This window comes from Mobula birostris, chromosome 14 (assembly GCF_030028105.1).
Source record: "Mobula birostris isolate sMobBir1 chromosome 14, sMobBir1.hap1, whole genome shotgun sequence".
NCBI classification, from domain to species: domain Eukaryota; kingdom Metazoa; phylum Chordata; class Chondrichthyes; order Myliobatiformes; family Myliobatidae; genus Mobula; species Mobula birostris.
In genome coordinates, this window is record NC_092383.1 from 39,379,651 (window position 1) to 39,406,156 (window position 26,506).

The window sequence follows — 26,506 nt, forward strand, 5'->3', positions numbered from 1 at the left end:
TAGTAAATCCCAAGAGAAAAATCCAGAGCTGGAAACCCAAAGGCAGCCTTACATTGAGTTCAACACTGACTGGCAACCCCTGCCACACTGCTGGTACTAAACTGTATCAGTGTCTGCAGTTCCTTTGGTTTCATCAGATGTGTGGAGAGGGAGATTTTGCCACGAGGGCAACAGCTTGCTCTCCATATCGTACTGTCCAGGCTTGCGTATCTACACAGCTAGGATGCAATATCCATGGCTAACCCTGAATGACGGCGGCCTCCCAATGCCCCCAATCCTGGTGTAATCCTCAAATTTGCTGATGCATGATCATCTAAATCTTTGACATAGATGATAAACAATAATGGACACATCACCAATCCCTGTGGCACACCACTAGACACAGGTCTCCAGTCAGAGAGGCAACCATCTACTCCCACTTTCTGGTTTCTTCTGCGAAGCCAGTGTTGGATCCTATTCGCTACTTCATACTGCACACCAAATGACTGAACCTTCTGGAGCAACCTCCCTTGGTGGACTTTGTCAAAGGCCTTGTTAAAGTCCATGTAGACAATGTCTGCTGTCTGTTGTTATGAAGCGTCTTGGTAGCATCCTCAAAAATCTCTCTAAGATTGGTTAGACATCACCTGTCACATACAAAGCCATTTGACTATACCTAATCAGGCCCTGACTATCTAAATACTTATATGTCCTGTCCCTTAGAGTACTTTCAAATACTTTACCCCCCCAACTAACGTCAGGATCACTGGCCTATAAGTTCCCAGTTTATCCTTAGAGACTTTCTTGAACAAGTAGCATTGTGACATCAATGGCTCTAACTTCTCAGGGTTAAGTTGGACAATCAAATAAATGTTACCTGATGATTCAGCAGCATGAAATACATGAAGTATTTTAGAACAAGTTACCACATACAATTGTTTTACTATAGAAAGTATCAATGGAATGACTTCCAGGAAACACTGCCACTTTGGAAGTTTTGTGATACCATTGGTTTTAAGTTCTTTAAGTTAGTTAAATTCTACAATCAAATCAACATTATCAAATGGTTCAACACCATGAAATGCACAAAGTACTTTAGAACAAGCTTCTACACAGTATTTTTCTAGAAAGTGACAAGTAATGCCTCCATGCAGTCTGCAATGGAAACACTGATAATTTTGGAAGTTTTACTAGGTTCAGGAACAGTTAACACCCCTCAACCATCAGGCTTTTAAACCAGTGAGGATAACTTCATTCAGCTTTACTTTCCCCATCACTGAACTGTTCCCACAACCTATGGATTCACTTTCAAGGACCCTTCACCTCATGTTCTTTGTATTTATTACTTATTTATCATTATTACTCTCTTGTATTTGCACAACCTGTTGTCTTTTGTACATTGGTTGTTTGTCAGCCCTGTTGGGTACAGTTTTTCATTGATTCTATTGTGGTTCTTGAGTTTACTGAGTAAGTCCACACGTGTTGTATGTACATGGTGACATATATGTATTTTGACATTAGATTTACTTTGAACTATGAGTCATTGAGTCACTAAGTCTGCAAAAGTGATCCTAAAATCGCATTTGCCTGTCACTTCAATTCTGCTTCCCGCTCCCAGTCTAACCTCCCTTTCTCTGGCATCCTTTACGGCTATAACCACACTGAAACATAAACTGAGAAACAGCACCTCACTTTCAGGCACAATTCTGACTGGATTTGGGAAGGTTGCTTCCCATGCCTGTGGTTGTAGAAGGAGGGGTTACAGTCTCAGGAGACACTGCTGAACCTGTGGAATTTATTGTCGCAGAATGTAATGGAGGCTAAATGGTCGAGTAGAATTAACGAGGAGATACATAGACACAAAGTATCAGGAGGTATGGGGGAGACAGGAGGACTATGGTATTGAGACAGAGAATCAGTTCTGATCATGGTGAAACAAGCTGAAGGAGCTCTTGTTCCTGTCTTCCATGGCTCACTAGGCTCATTACAGCTTTCCACACTTAACAGTGAATTCACAATCACACATACTTTCTCATTTCATAACACACACAAAATGCTGGAGGAATTCAGCAGGCCAGGCAACATCTCTGGAAAAGAGTAAACAGTTGACGTTTCAGGCCAAGGCAATTCTTCAGGACCGAAACGTCTCAGCCCAAAACAGCAACTGCTTACTCTTTTCCATAGAAGCTGCCTGGCCTGCTGAGTTCCTCCAACATTTTGTGTGTTTTGCTTGGATTCCCACATCTGCAGATTTTCTCAACTGCGTCATTTCATCCTGATTTCTCACTGTTCCAGCATTCAGAGTTTGTCTCCCTTTCTGCTTTCATTTATCTCCTCCCATTCAGACCTGCCTCAGGCAAATCTTCAGCGGCCTTCCCCACCCTCTTCCCGTTAGCTCCACCACCACTCTTGTCATTCCTGTACCTCCTGTCCTCCACCCTATGACACACCCTCTCTTCTGTTCTCTCCGCTGGTCTCCACGTCCTCGGCATTGCAAGACCATTTTTCACCACTAGAGTTTCCTGGTTCAAAGAAAGATCATCGAGCCAAGACATTAACTGTACACAGATGCTGCCTGACCAGCTGAGTATTTTCAACATTTTCTGTTTTATCTTGTACAGTTAGTGGAATTCACAAAGCGAATATGTTGGACTTGTTGCAGTCAGTGCCAGAGTAACCTTGCTTTCTACTGCATCATTCCAGGGTGACCCTAATGTTAGCTCAGTCAGTTGTTCAAATAACACAACAATGGCAATAGAAAAGTACAACCCAACATAAAAAATACAGCTCAACATAAAAGTAACTGCAAATGAGTTGTGAATCAGAATAAAAACTGCAGATACTGGAGGTCTGAAATAAGCACTGAAAGTGCAGAGTGCATCTGCAGAGAGAGAAAAACAGGGTTAACATTTTGGATAAATGACTTTTTGTCAGAATTGATTGAAGGTCATTGATCTGAAATATTAACCCATTGATGTTGCCTTGTTTGCTGAGCAGCCTTTGCATTTTCTGTTCCTTATAACAAGTAAGGTAATACTGGAAATTCGAATGAAAAGCAGAAAATAGTGCTTCAAGGACAATCACTTATAAGTTTAGTGCTCATTTGAAAACAAAACTCTTTTCTCCACTGATGCTGACAAAACTACCAGTAATTCCCATGTTCTGGCTTAAAAGCAACTAATGCCATTTTATAAGAATTTAAGAAAGTATTTGTTCTTGGTGTTACTATTTAGATCTGGTACTTACGTATTGGAATGTTGTCTGACTGGCAATAGCTGAAGCATTCTACACTTCACTGAGCTAATTAACTCACTAACAATAATAGATACAAAGACTAACTGTGAAACAAGACCATTAGACATAGGAACAGAATTAGCCATTTGGCCCATCGCATCTGCTCCACCATTCCATCACGGCTGATTTATTTTCCCTCTCAACCCCATTTTCTTGCCTTCCCCCTGTAACCTTTGACACCCTTATTAAATAAGAAGCTATCATCCTCTGTTTCACATATACCCAATGACTTGGCCTCCAAGACTCACTACTCTCTGGCTAAGGAAATTTCTCTTCATCTCTGTTCTAAAGGGATGTCCTTCTATTCTGAGCTGTGCCTCCTGGACCCAGACTACCCCACTATTGGAAAGATCGTCTCAGTGTCCACTCTATCAACACGTTTCAATATTTGTAGGTTTCATTGAGATCTCTCATACCCCCCGCCGTTCTTCTAAACAAGACCTGAGCCATCAAGTGCTCCTCACACGCTAACCCTTTCAATCTGAGGATCATTCTCGTAAACCTCGAGTACATGGTTATACATCAGTCTTTCAGCCTGAGGGAATGAGCCATTACCCAGTCTGGCAGTGCAAGTCCTGATGCTCCTGCACCTCCTCCCTGACGGTAGTGAGTCAAAGAGATTGTGGGGTGGGTGGTAGGGATCCTTTGGGCCCTTCGTCTGCAAGAATGCTGGTAAATGTCACAAATAGGGGAGAGGGAGACCCCATTGATTCTCTCAGCAGGTTTTACTGCCCTCTGTACGGTCTTGCATGCTTGCAGCTTCCATATCACATGATGATGCACTCAGACAGGGCTCTCTCGATGGTGCTCCTGTACAAAGTTGTTAGAATGGGGACGGCGAGGCTGGCACACCTCAGTCTCCTCAGAAGATGCAGATGCTGCTGTGCCTTCTTGACTAGTGAGGAGGTGTTGTGCTTTCCAGGTTAGATCGTCCATTACGTGCACACCAAGGAACTTTGTGCTCTTCACTCTCTCCAAGAGCCATTGACGTACAATGTAGAGTGGCCTGTCTGTGCCTTCCTGAATACACCATCATCTCTTTTGTCTTGTCCATGTTGAGGCTCAGGTTAGTGTTTTTGCACCATTTGAAGTGCCGGCTCATCATTGTTGCTGATGAGGCCCACCACTGTAGTATCATTAGTGAACTTGGTGACGAGGTTTCAGCTGAATTTGGCTGTGCCATTGTGCATCAGCAGCATGAACAGCAGTGGATTGAGCACACAACCCATGGGGGGGGGGGGGAACCATTGCTCAGTGTGATGGGGCTTGAGATGTTGCTGCCAACCTGGACTGACTGGGGTTTTCTGTCTAGAAGTCCAAGCTCCACTTACAGAGAGGGATGATGGGGTAAACACTGAGCTGAAGTTGAAGAACAGCAACAGGTGGGACAGGACAGAGTGAAGGGCCGAGACTGTAGCGTCACCAGTATATGGGTTTGAGCGGTAGGCAAACTGGAAAGGGTCCAATCTAGCTGAAAGGTGGATTTTATATGATCCTTTACCAGCCGTTCTTAGCACTTCATGATTGTTGGAATCAGTGCCACTGGGTGGTAATCCTCTCCAATCCAGCACATCTTTCTGCAGATAAGGGGCCCAAAACTGCTCACAATACTCCAGATGTGGTCTGACCAATGTTTTATAAAGCCCCAGTAGTACACCTTTGCTTTCAGATTCTAGTCCTCCAATTTCTGAATTTTCTTCCCATTTAGAAAATAGTCTACTCTTTTATTCTTTCTACCAAAGCGCATAACCATACACTTCGCTAAACTATACTCTTCTACCACATCTGTGTCCATTCCCCTAATCTATCCAGATCCTTCTGCAGACTCACTGCTTCCTTAACACTACCAGCCCTTCCATGAGGCTTTCTATCATCCACAATCTTGGCTACAAAGCCATCAATTCCATCATTCAAATCATTAACATAGAATATGAAAAGTAGCAGACCCAATACCGACCCCTACATAACACCATTAATCAACGACAGTCAAACAGAAAAGGCTCCCTTTATTCCCATTCTTTGCCTTTTGCCAGTCAGCCTATCTTCTATCCATGCTGGTACCTTCTATGTAATACCATAGACTCTTCTCTTGTTTAACCATATATATACCTCGTCAATGGCCATCTGAAAATCCAAGTAAACAATATCCATTGACACTCCTTTGTCTATAATGATTGTTATTTCCTAAAAGAATTCCAACAGACATGTCAGACAAAATTTCCCCTTAAGGAAACCGTGCTGACTTTGGTCCACAATGTTGTGCCAAACCATTCAAAAAGTAAATTTTTTAAAAACCCAAAACTAATCCCTCCTACCTACACCATGTCCATATCCCTCCATCTTCCTCATATCATTTCTTAAAAGCCTCTAATGTACTTGCCTCTACCATCATACCAGGCAGCACATTCCAGGCATCCACCACTCTCTGAGTAAAAAATTTACCCCTCACATCCCCTCTGAACCTGCCTCCCTCTCACCTTCAATGCATGGCCTCTGGTATTAGACATTTCTATCCTGGTAAAAAGATACTCCCCGTCTACTCTATCCATGCCTCTCATAATCTTGTAAACCTCTATCAGATCTCCCTTCAACCTCTACCAGTCCAGAGAAAACAACCCAAGTTTATCCAGCCTCTCGTGATAGCACACGCCCTCTAAACCAGGCAGCAACCTGGTAAACCTCTTCTGCACCCTCTCCAAAGCCTTAACATCCTTCCTATAATGGGGCGACCAGAACTGTATGCGATACTCCAAATGTGACCTAACTAACCTGCAACATAACCTCTTGACTTTTGAACTCAATACCTCACTAATAAAAGCAAGCATTCCATAAGCCTTCTTAACCACCCTATCGACCTGTGTAGCCGCTTTCAAGGAGCTAGGAACTTGGACCCTAAGATCTCTCTGCTCAGCAACACTGTTAAGGATCTTGCCCTTAAAAGTGTATTTGCCCTACCGAGGTGTAACACCTTACATTTATCTGTGTTAAATTCCATCTGTCATTTCTCTGCCCATATCTGCAGCTGATCTTCTTTGTGCTGTATTCTTTGCCAGTCTTCTACACTGTCCACAACTCCACCAATCTTGGTATCATCTGCAAACTGAATAACTCACCCATCTACATTTTCATCCAGGTCATTTTTATACATTACAAACAACACAAGTACCAGCACAGATCCCTGTGGAACTCCACTAATTACCGACCTCCAGCTTGAGTAAGTCTCTTCAACCACCACCCTCTGTCTTCCATGCGCAAGCCAGTTCTGAATCCAGATACCCAATTCACCGCAGACCCCATGCATCTTAACCTTCTGGATTAGCCTCCCATAAGGGACTTTGTCAAACATCTTACTAAAATCCATGTAGACAACATCCTCTGCTCTACCTTTACCAGTCTCTCTCATCACCTTGTCAAAAAACTCAATCAAGTTGGTAAGCCACAGCCTACCCTGCACAAAGCCATGCTGCCTCTCCCTGATTAGTCCAGGGGTTTCCAAATGCTCATATATCCAATTCCTAAGAATTTTCTCCAGCAATTTCCCTACAACTGACATGAGACTCACCGGGCTGTAGTTCCCTGGGTTTTCCCTTGTTCCCTTCTTAAATAGATGTACAACATTAGCCACTCGCCAGTCCTCCGGGATCTCGCCTGTGGCTGGAGAGGACGCAAAGATAGTTGTCAAGGCCCCAGCAACCTCTTCTCTTGTCCTCTTCAATAACCTGAGGTAAATCCCATCAGGCCCCGGGGACTTATCCACCTTAATACTCATTAGGAAACCCAACACTTCCTCTTCCTTGCCCTCTAAACACCCTAACATATTTATACACCTTAACATATTTATACACTCAGCACTGATCTCCTGGTCCTCCATATCCTTTTCCTTGGTAAATACTGAAGTAAAGCCCTCATTAAGGACCTCACTCACATCCTCCGCATCCAAGCAAATGTTCCCCCTTTATCCTTAAGTGGTCCCACCATCTCCCTAGTTATCCTCTTGCTCTTGATGTATGCATAGAATGCCTTGGGAAATATTTAAGCCATGCATTTCTTCTTCAAAATTTAAGCAAAACTGAAAGCAAACAGGGACTTCAATTGAATCAAAATAGAGGTAAATAAACCCAAAGGAAGAAATACTGGTTCAACCTGCTTCACAGAAAAGCACTAGCACATTTGATTACAGATATCAGATCAAATCTTATTAATTGAAAAGACAATTGAAGGACTTGGAAACGCAATAGAATAGTTGATCCAAAAAAAATCCCAGAAAATGCTTGAAAACTCGGGCAGCATCCCTTAAAGAGAAATACCTCCAGTAGTTTTCACCTTTTCCTCTCTTCTGTCTTTATTACTTCTCCTTCAGACAAATTAGAGACCAGTAACAAGTTCTCAGCACTTTCTCCCAGTTGACACTGACTTTTTTTGTCTCCACCCTATCCCTGACTCCCTTTTCCCCTCTATCAGATCTGAAGAAAGGTCATCAACTTGAAACATCAGCATTTTTTCCTGTCTCCAAAGATGCATTCGACCTGCTGGGCACTTCCAACATTTTCTGTTCGTTTCAGATTTTCAGCATCTGGAATTAACTTTTTGTTTCAAGGATAATATCTATTCAATTCAAAGATTTTGCCCAACTAACTGAGTCTATCCTGCAATGTTAGCTTTAATTTGGGTTTTCCAGCATCTGAAATATTATCTCTTTTGTTCAAAGAAGAAGCAATTTGCAATAAGTAGGGTAAAATAAGTTTGTGGAAGAGCCACATTGAATGAATTCCACAAGAAAGGGAGTGTAAAAACTGGTTTTAATTGGTATTAGTGACAAGTGTTCAATGGGTGTGTTTTAGGAAGGACCATTCTGTAGTTTAGTTGTCTCCCTGCATGTATAAATTGCCAAAATTGTGCAAGTACATGGATAGCAATTTTATAAACTATACAATGTCACTGAAGACTATCTCATTAAATACATGGAGGAAACAGGCATATTTCTAAGAATCAGAATCAAGTTTAATATTACTGGCATATATTGTGAAACTTACTGTTTTGTGCCTAAAGGCTAGTTTTTACATTACAGCTGTACTATTAATAGTAAGCAACGATATCCAATTATAGTTTACATACTTAAATATGATTCATTGACTAACTTCTGTCCATTTCAAGCCAAAACTCCAGATTTAGAGATTTAAATGTCTGTACCAGATTTTGGGCTTCTGACCTCATTACCATAATTTAGGGGGCTATCAAAGTCTCATACCTTAACAGGTAACTCGCCTAATTAAAGAGATTAAAGTCAGTACACTTGCCATGATGTTCTTGTTGAACTTGATTTACATTTGTCCACTCTGAAGCCTTATCTTTACCACATACAGGACACCACTGCTTTCTATGGGGCGTCTCCATACTGTCTGGTAGACAGCCAGGCCTGAAGTGTCACATATCAAAATGACTTGGAAGCTAAACAAGAATGATGACCATCACTGATGCTTAGGATTTGGCAGATCTGGCCTGGTGCTCGAGTCGACATTTGCTGGAAATTAGTTTATAGTCAGCTTATTGAAACCCACAGTGTGCTTTTCCAGCTCACTGTATCCAGAGAACAACTTGCAAAGAATCCTGAGAACCTTCTGTCTTTTTTTCACAAGTTTTAGAAAAATAAATAAAAGACTTGTACCCAGATATAGGGAGCACATGTTGACTGGCTCAGCAAAGTGCTTAATCATTGAAAAAAATATATTAAGTGTACTTTGTAACGATGAGCTACCACTGTCAATTTGTTGATAACAAGCTCCCATACATTACAATATAACAAGCAAGTAACCTGCTCCTGTAGCAGTGACTGGACACTGATGATAACACCTTTTCTCTTCTTCAAATAGTATCATGTGATCTTTTACAACAATACTAAAGGGCAGATGGAGTCTCTGTATAATATCTCATCCAAAAGTTAGAACCCCAGCCACACACACAAAATGCTGGAGAAATTCAGCAACTCAGCAGCATCTATGGACAGGAATATACTGCCCAAAATGTCAACTATTTGTTTTCATCCATAGATTCTGCCCGACATTCTGAGCTCCTCCAGAACTTTGTGTGTGTTAGTTAAGATTTCCAGCATCTGCAGAATCTCTTGTCTTTAGAAACCAAGCACTTTGGACGTACACATGAACACACAGACGCACACACACAGACTCGCACGCACGCAGGCACATGCCAAAAGGAAAAGAAACCAAGCACTTCTTCGTTACTCCCTGTGTTGCCAGCCTCAAGATTTCTGCTCAAGTCTCTGCAGGAGGTCCAAACTGACTCAGCCTGACTCTCAAAAGACTCATGTCCCTCAATGCATCCACAAGGAATGAAAGAGAATCTTCTTGCAAGAAAATAGTAACAGAAAAAAAATCAGAATTATTGTTTAAAAAGTAATGACTAGAACTATTTTATACATTTATGTAAAATACAGGCAAATCTGACATCCGAATGTTTACTTTGCACATTTTAGTTACATGATAAGTACTACGTTTTGTTTAACCTGCCCTTCAATATCCTTTATTTTTCCTTCCAAGGTGAACTTTGTCTTTGTTGCTTGCTGCTGAGGTTCTGAATCCCTTCACGTATTTTCACCAGTTCAGCTGACAGCTTGGCAATGCTTGCATCACACCTATGGGAAGAATTACTGACGGAATCACTAAACACCCTCATCATCTGGTGGACTATTAAATCCAAAATCTGCAGGTGACATTATTTTGACTTAGTTTATCAGATGCAAAGCAGTGGCCACAGGGAAACCCCAGCCAGCTCTGCTGTGTCTCATAATGCGCAAACAGCAGATACAATTTCTTGCTTCCAGATCCTGCTGGTGGTATTTCAACTTCATCTTCAAGTTCTGAACAAAAGGGTGGAAGTTTCTCTCATAGTTATTCTGAACAAAGTAAAAATAGGTTGAACTGGGTCAGTACAGTACACAGTCACAGAAAATAAGCAACCAGTAATTTAAATTATTAATGTGATTACATTAATTCTGTGATGAAAGTGAAACAACGAACCTTTCTCCTTAATTAGTTCTTTTTTATTTTAATTTTTCTAAAGTATTAGTCTAGAAAATATAATAGGTTACTGAGTTGGAGTGTGCATTTGTATTCACAAGTTCCTGATTTTCTCTGATAACAAATACAGCAGGTGACTGACACATTGGTTTTAAACAAATCAGAGACCAAAGGAGGCTGAAGCTATTAGCAACTGACTTTAGCTTTGTGTGGCAAAAAGAGAATAAAGAATACTACATTGTATAAAAGGATAATTCCTGCCCATCACATGGGCCAGATTACTCAGTGGATCACTGTCTCAGTTCAGTATTAGGAAGAGCTGGAAGTTGGCTCCCCATTTATCTTTGGTGGCAAACTGTGGGTTTTGGTGTGAAGAGCAGCATTGCCTATTACTGTATGAACAGTAAAAGGCAACGCTGATGCTCTATAGTAACACACATAAAATGCTGGGGGAACTGAGCAGGCCAGGTAGCATCTATGGAAAAGAGTGAACAGTCGACATTTTGGGCTAAGACCCTTCACAAGGGCTGGAAAGGAAGGTGAGGGCAGAAAAAGAAGGTGGGGGGTGGGGGGGGGAGCGAGGGAAGATGGCAGGTGGTAGGTGAAACCGGGACGGGGGAAGGGTAAAGTAAAGAGCTGGGAAGTTGGTTGGTGGAAGAGGAAAGGACTGGAGAGGACAGACAACCATGGAAGAAAGGGAATGTGGAGGAGCACCAGAGGGAGCTGATAGGCAGATCAGGAGATAAGGTGAGAGAGGGAAACAGGAATGGGGAATGGTGAGGGGGGCCAATTACCGGAAGTCCGAGAAATCGATGTTCATGTCATCAGGTTGGAGGCTATGGGAATGTTAAGTAGAATTGAAATGAAATGGATGGCCACCGGGAAATCCTGCTTTTTGTGGTCCTGTATATTTCTCAGAAAATGTCTTCAGAATTGTTTGCAAAAATCAGTGCTCGAAGATTCATTTTATTATCAAAGTATGTATGCAGTATACAACTCTGAGATTCGTCTTCTCCAGATAGCCACAAAACAAAGAAAAAAAATCAACTCCCCCCACAAAAAAACTAACAAATTGCAGAAAAGAACAGCAACAATTATCAAACTTCCACCTCATGTGTGAAGAAATAATCGCACAATGGCAAAAAGAGCAGCAACCACCCCCCCCACACACACAGAAAAACAAATGGTGCAAACTGCAAAAACATAAAACCCCAACCCCCAACACAAAAAAACCCTTATAAATTGTGTCAAATTAAATTGCAACAAGAAAGAACAGATGAAAAACTCAGAATATAAAAGACACAAAACCAAAGAGTCCATTTGAATTCATAAATCACAGGCTATGTTTAGTAGTGAACATAAGTAATTTGTCATCAAAATAAGCTGTGCTCCGATCATTTATAACAAGTTTGTTTTAAGATTTCTTTAAAATAAGGAATGTAATATATTGCACAGATACACCCAACAAATTCCTACTCACAGATGAGATCACCATTAGCTAATTCAGTGCAAAATGTCTCAGGCTGCTTCAAGTGGGGCAACCTGCTTTTCCAGTCTTACCTTGCCACTCTTCCTCGAAGATCTCCAATTCCAGCCAGATGGCGTATTTCAATGGATTTCAACATGTTGTTGATTCCTTGGCTCCCATTGTCCAGTGTCCGAATTTGGTCTTGCAGCACCTCACGTAAATCCAAAGTGATTATTTTTAATCATAATTAAAGTATATAATTAAACATGACTATACCATAGGAAAATATTGTCTACATGTGTACGTTTTTCTCTGTCTGCCAGAGAAAGCAGGATCTCCCAGCGGCCACACATTTTAATTCCACATCCCATTCCCATTCTGACATGTCTATCCACGGCCTCCTCTACTGTGAAGATGAAGCCACACTCAGGTTGGAGGAACAACACCTTATATTCCGTCTGGGTAGCCTCCAACCTGATGGCATGAACATCGACTTCTCTAACTTCCGCTAATGCCCCACCTCCCCCTCGTACCCCATCTGTTATTTATTTTTATACACACATTCTTTCTCTCACTCTCCTTTTTCTCTCTCTGTCCCTCTGACTATACCCCTTGCCCATCCTCTGGGTTCCCCCCTCCTTGTCTTTCTCCCTGGGCCTCCTGTCCCATGATCCTCTCATATCCCCTTTGCCAATCACCTGTCCAGCTCTTGGCTCCATCCCTCCCCCTCCTGTCTTCTCCTATCATTTTGTATCTCCACCTCCCCCCCCCCACTTTCAAATCTCTTACTAACTCTTCCTTCAGTTAGTCCTGACGAAGGGTCTCGGCCTGAAACGTTGACTGTACCTCTTCCTAGAGATGCTGCCTGGCCTGCTGTGTTCACCAGCAACTTTGATGTGTGTTGCTTGAATTTCCAGCATCTGCAGAATTCCTGTTGATAAAGAATCAGTACTAATTTGTTAATGCAAATACAATGTCCAATATTGTTTGTTTCTACTTTGTAAATGTTTAGAAGGCAAAATGAAAGTAGTTTTAATGCTCTGCAGCCTGTAGTTTATTGTTCTGACCTGTTAGCACATTTCTTTATATGCCCAGTATTTTGGGTTAGTTAAAGTTACAGTCTATCATGAGCCTTGTGGCCCATCAGGCCGGTGCTTATGTCGGTTTCCGTAGCATTAAGCAACTGACAGTATGAGACTCCCCTCCTGGATAGGATGCTAATCTATCGCAAGGTTAACCCTCAGCATTTTTGCCGGTACCCATTCTCAGCTGGGTAGACTGGAGCATTGTGTGGTTAAATGCCTTGCTCAAGGACACACACACTGCCTCGGCCGAGGCTTGAACCCACAACCTTCAGATTGCTCGTCCAACGTCCTAACCACTTGGCCACGCGCCACACTAGTATTTTGGGTGACATGGGTTATAATTGATTATGATATATTCTTTTAACTACAAAATTCTCTGTGGAATTCTGTTTATTCCTGGAGGGAAAGGAGCTATCGAAACATTCACTAGAGGAAGGTTTTGTTAACTCATATTCTCCAGATCTCCTAGCTCCCCAGAGAGGTGAAGATCCATATCTGAAAATAGTTGTGTCAAAGGCGGAACTCACGAGGGAGATAATATCACAAACTGGATTAGACACCTCCACTTGCTCTAGCAGTGTGTGACTGCCAAGGTCACCTTAGCCTTATACCCAGACTCATTCCAAGCTGCGCTCATCTGTGACTATTACATATGCAAATATTTGCTTCCTAACCATCTGACCATTTCTTATTCTCTGCGCAGTGGTTTTTGGTCTTTCTTTTCTCTTAAATTGGGTTATTTGAATTTCTTTCGTTGTGGCTGCCTGTAAGCAGGCAAATTTCAAAGACTGTAATTTACACATTCTTTGATATTAAATGTGCTTTGAATGTTTGAATCTTTTAGTGATAAGGTAATTCATCGCAATCTTGCTATATGTCCCACAAAGTAATCTCCAAGTACTTTGACAAGACTCTAGACGACATCTCCAAGTACTGAGAAAGATCCTCAGAATAAAGGGACATCCTTTAACTGAGATGGTTAGGGATTTCTTCAGCCAGACAATTGTGGAGCTGTGGAAATGATTTGCACAGAGGGCAAAGGGACCCAAGTCATTTGGTCTAATTAAGGCAGAGATTTATAGGTTTTTCTTGGTAAGGGGCTTAGGGTTGCCAATTGATTAGAGTTATGAGGAAAAGGCATAAGAATTGTGTTGAATAGGAAAATAAACACCCATGATTGAATGGTGGAGTAGATTCAATGGGCTGAATGGCTTGATTCCACTTCTGTACATTGTGATCTAAATATGGTTCTTCAACGGCATGTTGCAGTCCATTTCACCTTATCATCATTGTAATTCTTGCCTCCAGGTGCTAAACACAAATAAGAAGTTGTCCTAGATGCAAGTTGCAGGCCTTCTCCAGTCTATGAGTGCCTGGCCTTTACACAGCCTGCACATACAAATGAGACGATAGCATGGTTTTGACGCCTGCCACAGGGCTGCCCACATCTTTGGCTGTGGACAAACTGGGTTGACAGCAGTATCCGAATGATCGAGTTAAATGTCCCGATGTAACTAGACATTGTCCTTGGTTGGTTTATGTTTTATTTAAATATATCGCCAGCTGGCCACAATGCCATACTGTGAACTTTTTGGTTTATGAACAGGTCTCAAGAAGGAAACCCTGCCGTGGCCTGGAGAGGTCCTGAATGTAGTTACAAAATGCGCCAAGTGTGAAGTGTTTCATTTTGGTAGGTCAAGTATGATGACAGAGTATAGTATTAATGGTAAGACTCTTGGCAGTGTGGAGGATCAGAGGGATCTTGGGGTCCGAGTCCATAGGACACTCAAAGCTGCTGCGCAGGTTGACTCTGTGGTTAAGAAGGCATACGGTGCATTGGCCTTCATCAATCATGGAACTGAATTTAGGAGCCAAGAGGTAATGTTGCAGCTATATAGGACCCTAGTCAGACCCCACGGAGTACTGTGCTCAGTTCTGGTCACCTCACTACAGGAAGGATGTGGATGCCATAGAAAGAGTGCAGGGGAGATTTACAAGGATGTTGCCTGGATTGGGGAGCATGCCTTATGAGAATAGGTTGAGTGAACTCAGCTTTTTCTCCTTGGAGCGACGGAGGATCAGAGGTGACCTGATAGAGGTGTATAAGATGATGAGAGGCATTGATCGTGTGGATAGTCAGAGGCTTTTTCCCCAGGGCTGAAATGGTTGCCACAAGAGGACACAAGTTTAAGGTGCTGGGGAGTAGGTACTGAGGAGATGTCAGGGGTAAGTTTTTTACGCAGAGAGTGGTGTGTGCGTGGAATGGGCTGCTGGCAACGGTGGTGGAGTCGGATATGATAGGATCTTTTAAGAGACTTTTGGATAGGTACATGGAGCTTAGAAAAATAGAGGGCTATAGGTAAGCCTAGTAATTTCTAAGGTAGGGACATGTTCGGCACAACTTTGTGGGCCAAAGGATCTGTATTGTGCTGTAGGTTTTCTATGTTTCTAAAGGGAAAGCCTGCATTGGATAGATACATCGCATGATATCCCCCAACTCATCATAGCCTAGGCAATGAGGAAAACTGTAACCATGGTTACAGCTGGATCTCACTCTTGAATAGGATGCATATGAATGAAGAATGAAAAAAAAGTCTTGCCTCCCCTCAAGGAGTGTCTTAAAGTGCAGTGTCTGTTGCAGGAAAGGTGGCAAGCAGTTAAAAACTCTTAAAAAAAACACCAATGCCCAGTCAATCTCTTTTAGGGTATGGCAAAGGAGTTAGGGCATTAAAAAGTAAACCTAAGAAATTCTGCAGGTGCTGGAAATCCAAAGCAACACACACAAAATGCTGGAGGAACTCAGCAGGTCAGGCAGCATCTATGGAAAGGAGTAACAGTCGAAGGTTTGGGCTGAGACCCTTCATCAGGACTGGGAGAAAAAGATGAGAAGTCAAAGCAAGAAGGTGGGGGGAGGGGAGGAAGAAGTACAATGTGGTGGGTCACATGTGAAACCAAAAGGGGGGAGGGAATTAAATAAAGAGCTGGGAAGTTGATTGGTGAAAGAGATAAAGAGATGGAGAATCGGAAATCTGATAGGAGAGGGTAGAAGACCATGGAAGAAAGGGAGGGGGGAGGAGCCCCGGAAGGAGGTGATGGGCAGGTAAGGAGATATGGTGAGGGAGGGAACAGGAATGGGGAATGGTGAAGTGGGGGAGTGGGGCAATTACCAGAAGTTCAAGAAGTTAATGTTCATACCATCAGGTTGGAGGCTACCCAGACGGAATACAAGGTGTTGCTCCTCCAACCTGAGTGTGGCCTCATTGCAGCAGTAGAGGAGGCCATGGAATATCAGAATGGGAATGGAAAGTAGAATTGAAATGGGTGGCCACCAGGAGACCCCAGTTTTTCTGGCAGATGGAGTATAGGTGCTCAACGAAGCTGTCCAGTGCTCCCAGTGTGGCCTGCTGTGTACTGGTGAGTCCCGAGGTAGACTGGGAGACCGTTTCACCGTAACAAGCCACTGCTCATCCTCTTTCACTCCAAAGAGAAAAGTCCTAGCTCACTCAGCCTATCCTTACACATGCTCTCGAGTCGAGGGAGCACCCTCTGAAAAGCTTTCACACACTTCCTATAACGAGGCGACCAGAAATGAACACAATTCTCCAAATGTGGTGTCAACCAAGGTTTTATGGAGCTGCAGCTCTTGAACTCAATCCCCCAACTAATGAAGGCCAACACACCATACGCTTCCCAACAACCCTATCAACTGGTACAGCAACTTTGAGGGATCTATGGATATGGATTCCAAGATTCCTCTGTTCCTCCACATTGCAAAGAATAATCCTGCATTCTGCCTTCAAATTCGACTTTTCAAAGTGAATCACTTCATACTTTACTGGATTGAGTTCCATCTGCCGCTTCGCATCCTGTCAATGTCTCATTGCAACCCATGACAACCCTCCATACTAGCCACAAATCCCTTAACCCTCATGTTATCTGCAAACTTATTAACTCACTCTTCCACTTCTTCGTCCAAATCATTTATAAAACAGATCCCAGTGGAACACCATTCGTCAGCGATCTCCAGGCAGAACAGACTCCATCTACAACCACCCTCTGCTTCCATGGGCAAGCTAATTCTGTAACCACACAGCCAAGTTTCCGTGGAAGCATGCCTCCTGACTTTCTGAATGAGCTGACCATGGGGAATTTGATCAAACACTTCACTAAAATCCATGCAACACACATAAAAGTTGCTGGTGAATGCAGCAGGCCAGGCAGCATCTATAGGAAGAGGTACAGACTAAAATCCATATTCACCACATCCACTGCTCTACCATCATCACTGTGCTTTATCACATCCTCAAAGAATTCAGTCAGGCTCGTGAAGCATAACCTGCCCCTCACAAAGTCACGCTGATTATCCCCTGATCGGACTATGCTTTTCCAAATGCTCATATATCCTGTCAGAATCCTTTCCAATAATTTGCCACCACTGAAGTAAGACTCACTTGTCTATAATCACCAATATTATTCCTACTCTGTTTCCTGAACAAATGAGTAATACTTTATACTTTATACTTCTATACTTCATGCTTTATTGTCGCCAAACAATTGGTACTAGAACGTACAATCATCACAGCGATATTTGATTCTGCGCTTCACACTCCCTGGATTACAAATATCAAATATTAAAAATATTAAAAATAGTTAAAATTAGTAAATATTAAAAATTTAAATTATAAATCATAAATAGAAAATAGAAAAATAGGAAGTAAGGTAATGCAAAAAAACCGAGAGGCAGGTCCGGAAATTTGGAGGGTACGGCCCAGATCCGGGTCAGGATCCGTTCAGCAGTCTTATCACAGTTGGAAAGAAGCTGTTCCCAAATCTGGCCGTACGAGTCTTCAAGCTCCTGAGCCTTCTCCCGGAGGGAAGAGGGACGAAAGGTGTGTTGGCTGGGTGGGTCATGTCCTTGATTATCCTGGCAGCACTGCTCCGACAGCGTGTGGTGTAAAGTGAGTCCACAGATGGAAGATTGGTTTGTGTGATGTGCTGCACCATGTTCACAATCTTCTGCAGCTTCTTTCCACCGTTCAATGATTAGACACTATTCCTGTGGTCACGTAAGGCAGCATTATGGGGTGGTAGGTAAGGAGATTTCTCCTCTGTTTCCACCTTCACCCCATCTTGCCACCACAATAACTGGGACAGCATTACCCTTGTCCTTACCTAAAACCCCATGAGATGTTATATCCAGGTCATCATTCCCATAACTTCCACTTCAACAGAGTCCTACCACTAAGCACATCTTTCCCTCACACTGCCCCCAGCTTTCCACAGGGATCAGTCTCTACATGACTCACTCATCTATTCGTCCCTCCCCACTGATCTCCCTCCTGGCATTTAGCCCTGCAAGCAGGACAAGAGCTGCACCTGCACCTGCCCCTGCACTTTCTTCCTCATCACCATTCAGGTCCCCAAGCGGTCCTGTCAGCTGAGGCAACACTTCACGGTGAGTCTGTCACGGTCATCTACTGCATCCGGTGCTGCCAGTGCAACATCCACCATACTGCTGAGACTCGAGGTAGACTAGGTGACCGCTTCTTCGCTCTGCCTGCCACAGAAAGCAGGGTTTCCTTGTGGCCATCCGTTTCAGTTCAACTTCCCATTCTCATATTTTGGCCATGACTCCTCTGCTGGTACAATGAGACCACTCTCAGTTGGAGAAGCAATGCCTCATATCCTGTTTGGGTAATCTCCAACTTGAAAGCATGAACATTCATTACTCTAACTTAGGTCATTTCTCCCTCCTTGCCACTTCGCTCTTTTTCCATTGCCCACTCTGGCACCCCTCTTACCCCTTCTCTTCTCTTCACCTGTCCAACATCTCCCTCTGGTGCTCCTCTTTCCCTTTCTCCTCTGGACCACTGCCCTCTCCTATCAAATTCCTTCTTCTTTAACCCTTTGGCTCGTCACTTATTACTTTCTGCCTTCTCACTTCACCCACTCTTCCACACTCAACCACCCTTCTACACCCACCCCACCCTTCCACACCCACCCCACCCTTCCACACTCACCCACCACCCTTCCACACCCACCCTTCCACACCCACCCCACCCTTCCACACTCACCCACCCCACCCTTCCACACCCACCCCACCCTTCCACACTCACCCACTCTTCCACACCCACCCCACCCTTCCACACTCACCCACCACCCTTCCACACCCACCCCACCACCCTTCCACACCCACCCCACCACACTCACCCACCCTTCCACACTCACTCACCTTCCACACTCATCCACCCTTCCACACCCACCCCACCCTTCCACACTCACCCACCCTTCCACACTCACTCACCTTCCACACTCATCCACCCTTCCACACTCATCCACCCTTCCACACCCACCCACCACCCTTCCACACTCACCCACCACCCTTCCACACTCACCCACCACCCTTCCACACCCACCCCACCCTTCCACACTCACCCACCTTCCACACTCATCCACCCTTCCACACCCACCTCACCCTTCCACACTCACCCACCCTTCCACACTCACTCACCTTCCACACTCACTCACCTTCCACACTCATCCACCCTTCCACACCCACCCCACCCTTCCACACTCATCCACCCTTCCACACCCACCCACCTGACACTCACCCACCTTCCTCCTCACTTGGTCTCACCTGTGACTTGCCAACCTGTACTGCTTGCCCTCCCCACTTCCCTTCCCGTCCTGATGACGGTCTCAGACCGAAATGTTGATTGTTTATTCCTCTCCATAAAGGCTGTCTGACCTGCTAAATTCCTCCAGCATTTTGTGTGTCTTGTTAGAGATTAAAAGTAATCCTGTTAGTATCACTCTGTGAGATTAACATGTAAATGGATATCAACTGAGCATAGAATGGGTTGTGGTCGAGGACCATGGTCCTTAGGATCAAAGAATGTTTGAGGAAGTCAGGGTCGGTACAGTCCGTCCCTGTGGAATGCAGAATATCAATGGAGAGAGCAAGTGCTGGAGAGGTGACATCACACTGGAGATGTCGAAAACCTCTGGAGATGTCTCGGGCTGCTGGAAGGAGAGGACAAGGAGGACCTTGCCCTGCGAGGAGAAAAGAATCAGAATAAGGTTTATTATCATCGACGTGTCCTGAAATTTGGTGTTTAGCGGCAGCAATGTCGTGCAAAACATAGAAGTTATTAAGTTACAAAAATAAATCGTGGGAAAGACAAATAATGAGGTAGTGGACTGTTCAGAAATCTGGTGGTGGAAGGGAAGAAGCTGTTCCTCAAAACACTGAGTTTGGGTCTTCAAGCTCCTGTAGTCATCCGGGTGGGCAATCACATGAAGAGCACATGTCCCAAAGAGCGAGGGTCCTTGATTATGGATGCCACCTTCTTGAGGTACCACTTCTTGAAGGTATCCTCAGTGGTGGAGTTCTTGATGGTGGGGAAGTTTGTGCCCGAGTTGGAACTGGGTGAGTCTATAACCCTCGGCAGCTTCTTGCGGTCCTGTGCACAGGAGGCTCCATACCAGGCTGTGATACAACCAGTCAGAATGTGTTCCACCATATACCTGGTGACATTTTTAATAGTCTTGGTGGCATAACAAAGTCCCTGAGAAACAGAGAAGTGCAGTTGTAGAAGAGGGTGTCATCATGAAGTAGGGGAATATTTGGTTAAGAAAAACTGAAGACATTGGAAGTACTTCTGTGAAGGTGGCTTCTGAGTGAATCTGATGAAGCACAGAAGAACATCCTGCTCTGTGTATTGGAATGTAGATTTTCATAGCTGCAAAATGGTTCCCACTCATGGCACCTGCATTATACAACCCCGTACTGTACTGAGTGTTTTGTCTTATTGTACCAGCTTGGATTGAGCCAAGTCACAACAATATGCTACTTTTGCTAAGATTATGTTGTAACATAGTGGTCACCAACCTTTTTAAGTCCAAGATCCCCTACCTCAACCTCAGTGAAAGGCAAGATCTACCTACTAAATCGTTTAGAGAGAAAACAGCTCAGATTGTACTTCAATTTGAGGCCTTTTATTTGGGCGAATTGTATTTGAATTACACAAAATACTTTTGTCAAACTTTCAAATTAATTCAAACAAGAAAACACTGTAACTAGCATATCAAACAGGCCATAGCTGTCTTTCTTTAAGAATATTACAATACTTCACACCTTTAATTCTAAGTTTCATTATTTAATTTTATTTCAATATGAAAAATAAGTGAATAAAAATTGACTGTTGCACTCAGTGTGATGACTGGGGCTGAATACTTTCTGCTAGTTCCCTGAAATTTGGCTCATAACTACAGACAGCCAGTCTAAGACAGTCTGTGAGGTGTAGGGTTGCTAGCTGTCCTGTATTCCCCCCACTAAGGTAGAACGTTCCTATGAAACCTTTCGTGCCGAAATGTTTTACGCCGAAGAAGTAATTACCATTAATTTATAAGGAAAAAAATTTTGAGCGTTCCCAGACCCAAAAAAATAACCTACCAAATCATACCAAGTAACACATAAAACCTAAAATAACAGTAACATATAGTAAAAGCGGGAATGATATGATAAATACACAGCCTATATAAAGTAGAAATAATGAAAATTAAGCCAAAACCGATTTGTGGGGTAAAAAAAAATCGGCACATCACGCATGCGGACTCAGGTGCCCGCGCAAGGCTTCATGGTCATGGTAGTCTTTCTCGGGGTAAACACAAATGTCCCAGGATTTGTCTGCTACCTTTATCTGTTATTTGGGAGTGAGAAAGTTGGCAACCCTAGTGAGATGTCTGTCAGTAAGTCAGCTCCTGTACTTAGATTTAATAATTTTCATCTGTGAAAATGCAATTTCACATAGATAAGTTGACCCGACGTAGGCACTGACTTTTAGTGCTATAAAACCAGCGCGCACACCGCGCATTGCTCGGCCCCATCAGCAGTAATTGCCACCAGTTTATGAATGGGGTTGTCATTTTCACAGACACTTTTTTTAACTCATTGTAAATATCCTCTCCTCTCGTTCTTTCCTTTAATTGCAAAAGAGTGAGGAAGTCCTCCTTTGTTGTAAATCCTGGAAAGCCATTCTGACAAATACAACAAGCTGAGCTGTTTGCATTACATCCAGGGATTCATCGAACTGTAGTGAAAAATATCCACGTCCTCTGACAGTGACTCTACCCTCCTTGTCACTGTTGTAGGGCCAAGCGGTATATTATGTATTGCAGTTGTGATGCCGCTTTTGTTTTTAAAGTCATTAAAAACAGCCTCTGCAGTAATGGCCATTGCTTCCTTGAATAAATCGCCATCTGTAAAAGGCTTCTTGTGTTTAGCCAAAAGGTGACTTACACGAAATGATGATTCAATAGCAGCTTTATTTTGAGAAGCATGTTTTGTGGAAAACGATAGCTGGGCCTTCAACCCCGATTTCAGCTCAAATTTCCAGGCACGAATTGCACTCTTTGGGGGGTAGGTGTCTTTAAATTCCTGGCGTTTGGTGTTGCGGTGCCGCTCCAGATTCCCTCTTTTAGTCAGTGCTTGTGTTTGGTGGCACAACATACATACACACTTGTCTTTCACCAAGGTAAATAGAAATTCCTCTTCCTATTCTGGATAGAATTTGTATGTTTTCGCCTTCTTTCGTGGAGCCTCCGCCACACTATCAGGGTATCACGAGCGACTGCCGATTGCGTCGCCTCTGATCTGAGCCGACATTCACCTAATTAATTAGCTTGTTTATTTCAGCTTTTTTTCTTAAAGATGTGCTGTGTGAATCCCGACTACTGCTGCACCCCTGCATGCTTCGCGGCCTAGAGGTTGGGGACACTGCCGTATATTGATGTTTGCGACAGTCTGTACTCTTACCTAACCTGATTGGTCACTTTGATGCAGCACAGGCTACGCTGAAAACACGGTGTATGGCAGGGGAACTTCACACATGTGCACTGGGCAGAAAGAACGGAACTAAACCCCTGCAACCCGGAAACAATCTCTCTTTACAAACAGCTTTTTAGTGAAAATATTGCTATATTACCATTATCCAAATTAATATTACTTACTTTTATAATGGTCACATTACAACAGTATTTGTGTATTTATTTTTGATTTTTCTTCGGCATCTACTGGGAAAGTCTCAAAGATCGACCGGTGGATCGTGATCGACGGGTTGGCGACCCCTATTGTAACAATTCTTTTTCTGTTCGTTATTACAAATAATTCTCAACATGAGAATTTGAATTTATCTATAATTCTCTAAACAATGTGAATATATCAACTTAAGATTATTATTATAATCAGGTTTATCCTGCCAAAGTTTAGTTTGAAGCCACTCCACCCTTTTTACAATTATAACTTTGTAATCAGAATGGAATCCACTGGGAGAGATTTCTATATTTGTACCCAGACCAATTGTAAAGTTGGAACTGATTAAATTGACAGGTTTAGTGTTGTTTAATTGCAATATGTACAAAAGGACAGAAAGCATGACCAGAAATTTAAAATTACAGCCAACAATAAACCCCCTCTCAATAACTCCAGACAAGCTTTTCACTCATATTAACAGTGAAGTAAATGATAATTTGCTCAATTGAACACTGTAAACTAATAGAATAATGATAGCAATCCACTCAATCCCAACTTAAAATTACTCAACATCTGAGCAACTTTTTCACTAAAATACTGGCAGACTATTTTGATGGGATGCCAACACACCATCCTCTCTGTGAATTCTAAGTCGGAGTTGGGCTGGTGAGGAGATTTAAGTTGGAGGCCAGATACTTACTATTACAAAGAGAGGCAAAAACTTAGTATGAGCAACCCATACCAACTTCTGTCAGTTTCTAAAGACAGATACTCTTCCAGTTCTCCCCCACCCCCCACCTCCAAGAATATATCTGTTCTGACAATACATCCATTGACTGAAGAGGATAAGAAAGAGAAATTAATATGAAAGGGTTATACATGCATCAACATTTTTTAAACTTAATTTGCACTGGATTTACTTATAATTCATTTGTAACTTTGGTACAACTGAACAACTTCTGTGTCAAGGACACAGACAAAGGTCAGATTTACAGAGCAGTGAATTTAGATTATTAAACATTATGAAAGTGGTATTTGGTTTGACTTTTGTCAGGGATTATTTTATGTTCTCTGTATATAACCACCAGTTGATCATACCTTTGGCCTCTGGAGTAGTAGCATTTGGCTCTCCCTGAGAATCAGGGTTGCTGCACTGCATTTATTTCTTTAACACAGAATAGAAAAAAGATATGTATTCATACACTTACGCACCTTTAAGTGCTTTATAGCCCCTTGAGTACTTTTTAAAATGTTCACCATGTGGTGTGCAACGCAAGAAATATACAAATGAGATAGCAGACAAGCAGCTTCCAATACCTATTTTAGTACTTCTCCGCAAGGGCTACATTTAGACAGGACACTAGGGATAACAACTCCTTTTGTCCCACAGATGCTGCTCGATCTGCTGAGTTCCTCCAGCTGATTGTTTGTTGCCAGAAGTCCCAAGCTGTTCTTCAAAGAAAGACAGAAGTGACTGCAGATGCTGGAATCTGGAGCAAACAAACAAACTGCTGGGGGAGCTCAGCAGGTGATTGGTATCCGTCAGGGGATTGAAATTGTTGGTGCTTTGGGTCAGAACTGAGAGTCGAGGGATGAGACAGCAGAGACACAAAGACTACCAGTGCTGTAATAACAAGAGGCGGTGACTGGAATCTGATGACTTGCAGAGCACCTGTGCTTTGTCCGCAATGGTCATTCGTCCTCCCGGTTGCATGCTATTTCATTTCCCATTCACTTTCTCACTCTGACCTGTCCATCCTTGACCTTCTCTACTCAGGGTAAGGCCCAACACAAACTGGAGGAACAACACCTCATATTCTGCCCGGTTAATCTGCAACCCAATGGTAACCCTTACTCAAACTGTTTTCCTCGATGCCTCTCTTTCCATCTGATTCACCTCTGGTCCCCCCTATCTTTGGCCACTTTCCCACGCACCCCTCCAGCCCGCCCATCACTCATTTTTACCTCACCCCCTCCTGGTTCTATCCACCTACTACAGACACATTTCACTCACCAGATCCCATCCCTTACTGGTTCTACCTGCCATTTGCCTCTCTCCTAATGGCTCCCACTATCATTTTCCTTACTTGTCAGATTGTGATAGCCTTTGTGCTTCTACATTTTTACCCCTCCCATCTGCTTTCACCTACCTCAGTCTCCCAACCACCCCCTCCCCATCTGGCTCCATCCACCCATTGTCCTTCACCCCTCCTCGGTCCACTGATCACCTGTCTCACCATTCCCACTCTCTTTACACTGGCTGTCTTCTGTCTCCACTTTCAGTCTCGATCTGAAACATTCGCTCCCATCCCCCCTTCTCAGAAAAGCAGCTTGACTCACTGCGTCCCCCAGTATATTGTTTATTCCTCTATTCTTCAGGCTTCTCCACCAGGCTGTTTCCGTTCCACCCAAGACAGCAGACAGAGCCACGTTTGAATGTCCCATCTGAAATACAAACATCTCTGAAAATATGCCCCCCCCCCCGCAGGGCACCGGTTCAAGTCTCTAAACAGGATTTGAGCTCACAACTTTCTGGTTCATAGGTAGGAGTTTTATCATTCAAAAGGTTCCTCACAACCATATGTGGTCCTTTACTATCTGAAGAATATTAAACTGCACATCTGTAAACTCATGCATGCTGTTTTAAAGGAATCCTACTTCTCACATATGGAAGCAGTTAATCATTCATTCTATGCTTACAAAAGAAAGAGAATAAAGAAAATGAGAGAGAGTCAGGAAGCACTCAAATTATTATTAATTGCTTTCTGCTTAACACAGCCTGCAGAAAAGACAGAGGACAATGACCAACCAGAGCAGGATAGTGACTATGTCAGCTGAGCAAGGCTGTGTATATTCTGCAATCAACGGCTCTCCTCGAGCCCTAAAAGCCGCTCTCTACTTAGGAGAAGTCAAACCAGACTATGATGAATATACTTACCATTCATTTGCTTGAGTTCAGTCACATCAGCTCCCCACTCAAGCTCGGCATCATCCAGGACAGGGAAGCCCACTGACGCCCTGCCTATGCAGTCAATTACCACTCTCTCTTCCACTGGTGCAAAATTGAAACGACACTCTAAAGCAGTTCACTGATGTGGTTTTGAGAACCTGTCTATCCATAACGGATTGAGGCGGATATAGTCAGAGACTCTTGGGTAGTTGCATGGAGCTTAGAAAAATAGAGGGCTATGCGAAGGGAAATTCTAGACAGTTTCTAGAGCAGGTTACATGGTCGGCACAACATTGTGGGCCGAAGGGCCTGTAATGTGCTGTAGATTTCTATGTTTCTATAACAATTACTATCAAGAGGGATAGGAGAAAACACATCAAGAAAATGATATTGCAACCAAATTCCCCCTCAATTCAAACAGCACAGCAAATTAGACTTCTAATACCATTTATTTATCTCTGCTAGGTTAATATTCTGGGATTCACTACCCACCGCAAGGCCAATAGTGGTTCAACGAGACGTCCTAACAGTATATATAAAAATAACATATGGAATCGATCTCCCCTGCAATATGTTTATTTTAAAGGCTGAAGTTTGTTCCTAAGTGTTCTCTTACACATGTAATTATGGTATTTGTGGCACAAGGAAGCAGCTTGATCTTTA

General features: G+C 43.1%; 1 protein-coding gene across 1 annotated transcript in view; it reads right to left on the minus strand.

Annotated features, from left to right (window-relative positions):
• The window catches only part of LOC140209851 (protein FAM81A-like), a 44,076-nt gene that overhangs the window by 9,862 nt on the left and 7,708 nt on the right, over nucleotides 1–26,506 (minus strand). Inside the window, 3 exon segments of the mRNA XM_072278419.1 lie at nucleotides 9,794–9,840; nucleotides 9,843–9,922; nucleotides 11,868–11,986. Coding sequence (XP_072134520.1) covers nucleotides 9,794–9,840; nucleotides 9,843–9,922; nucleotides 11,868–11,986 — 246 coding nt within the window.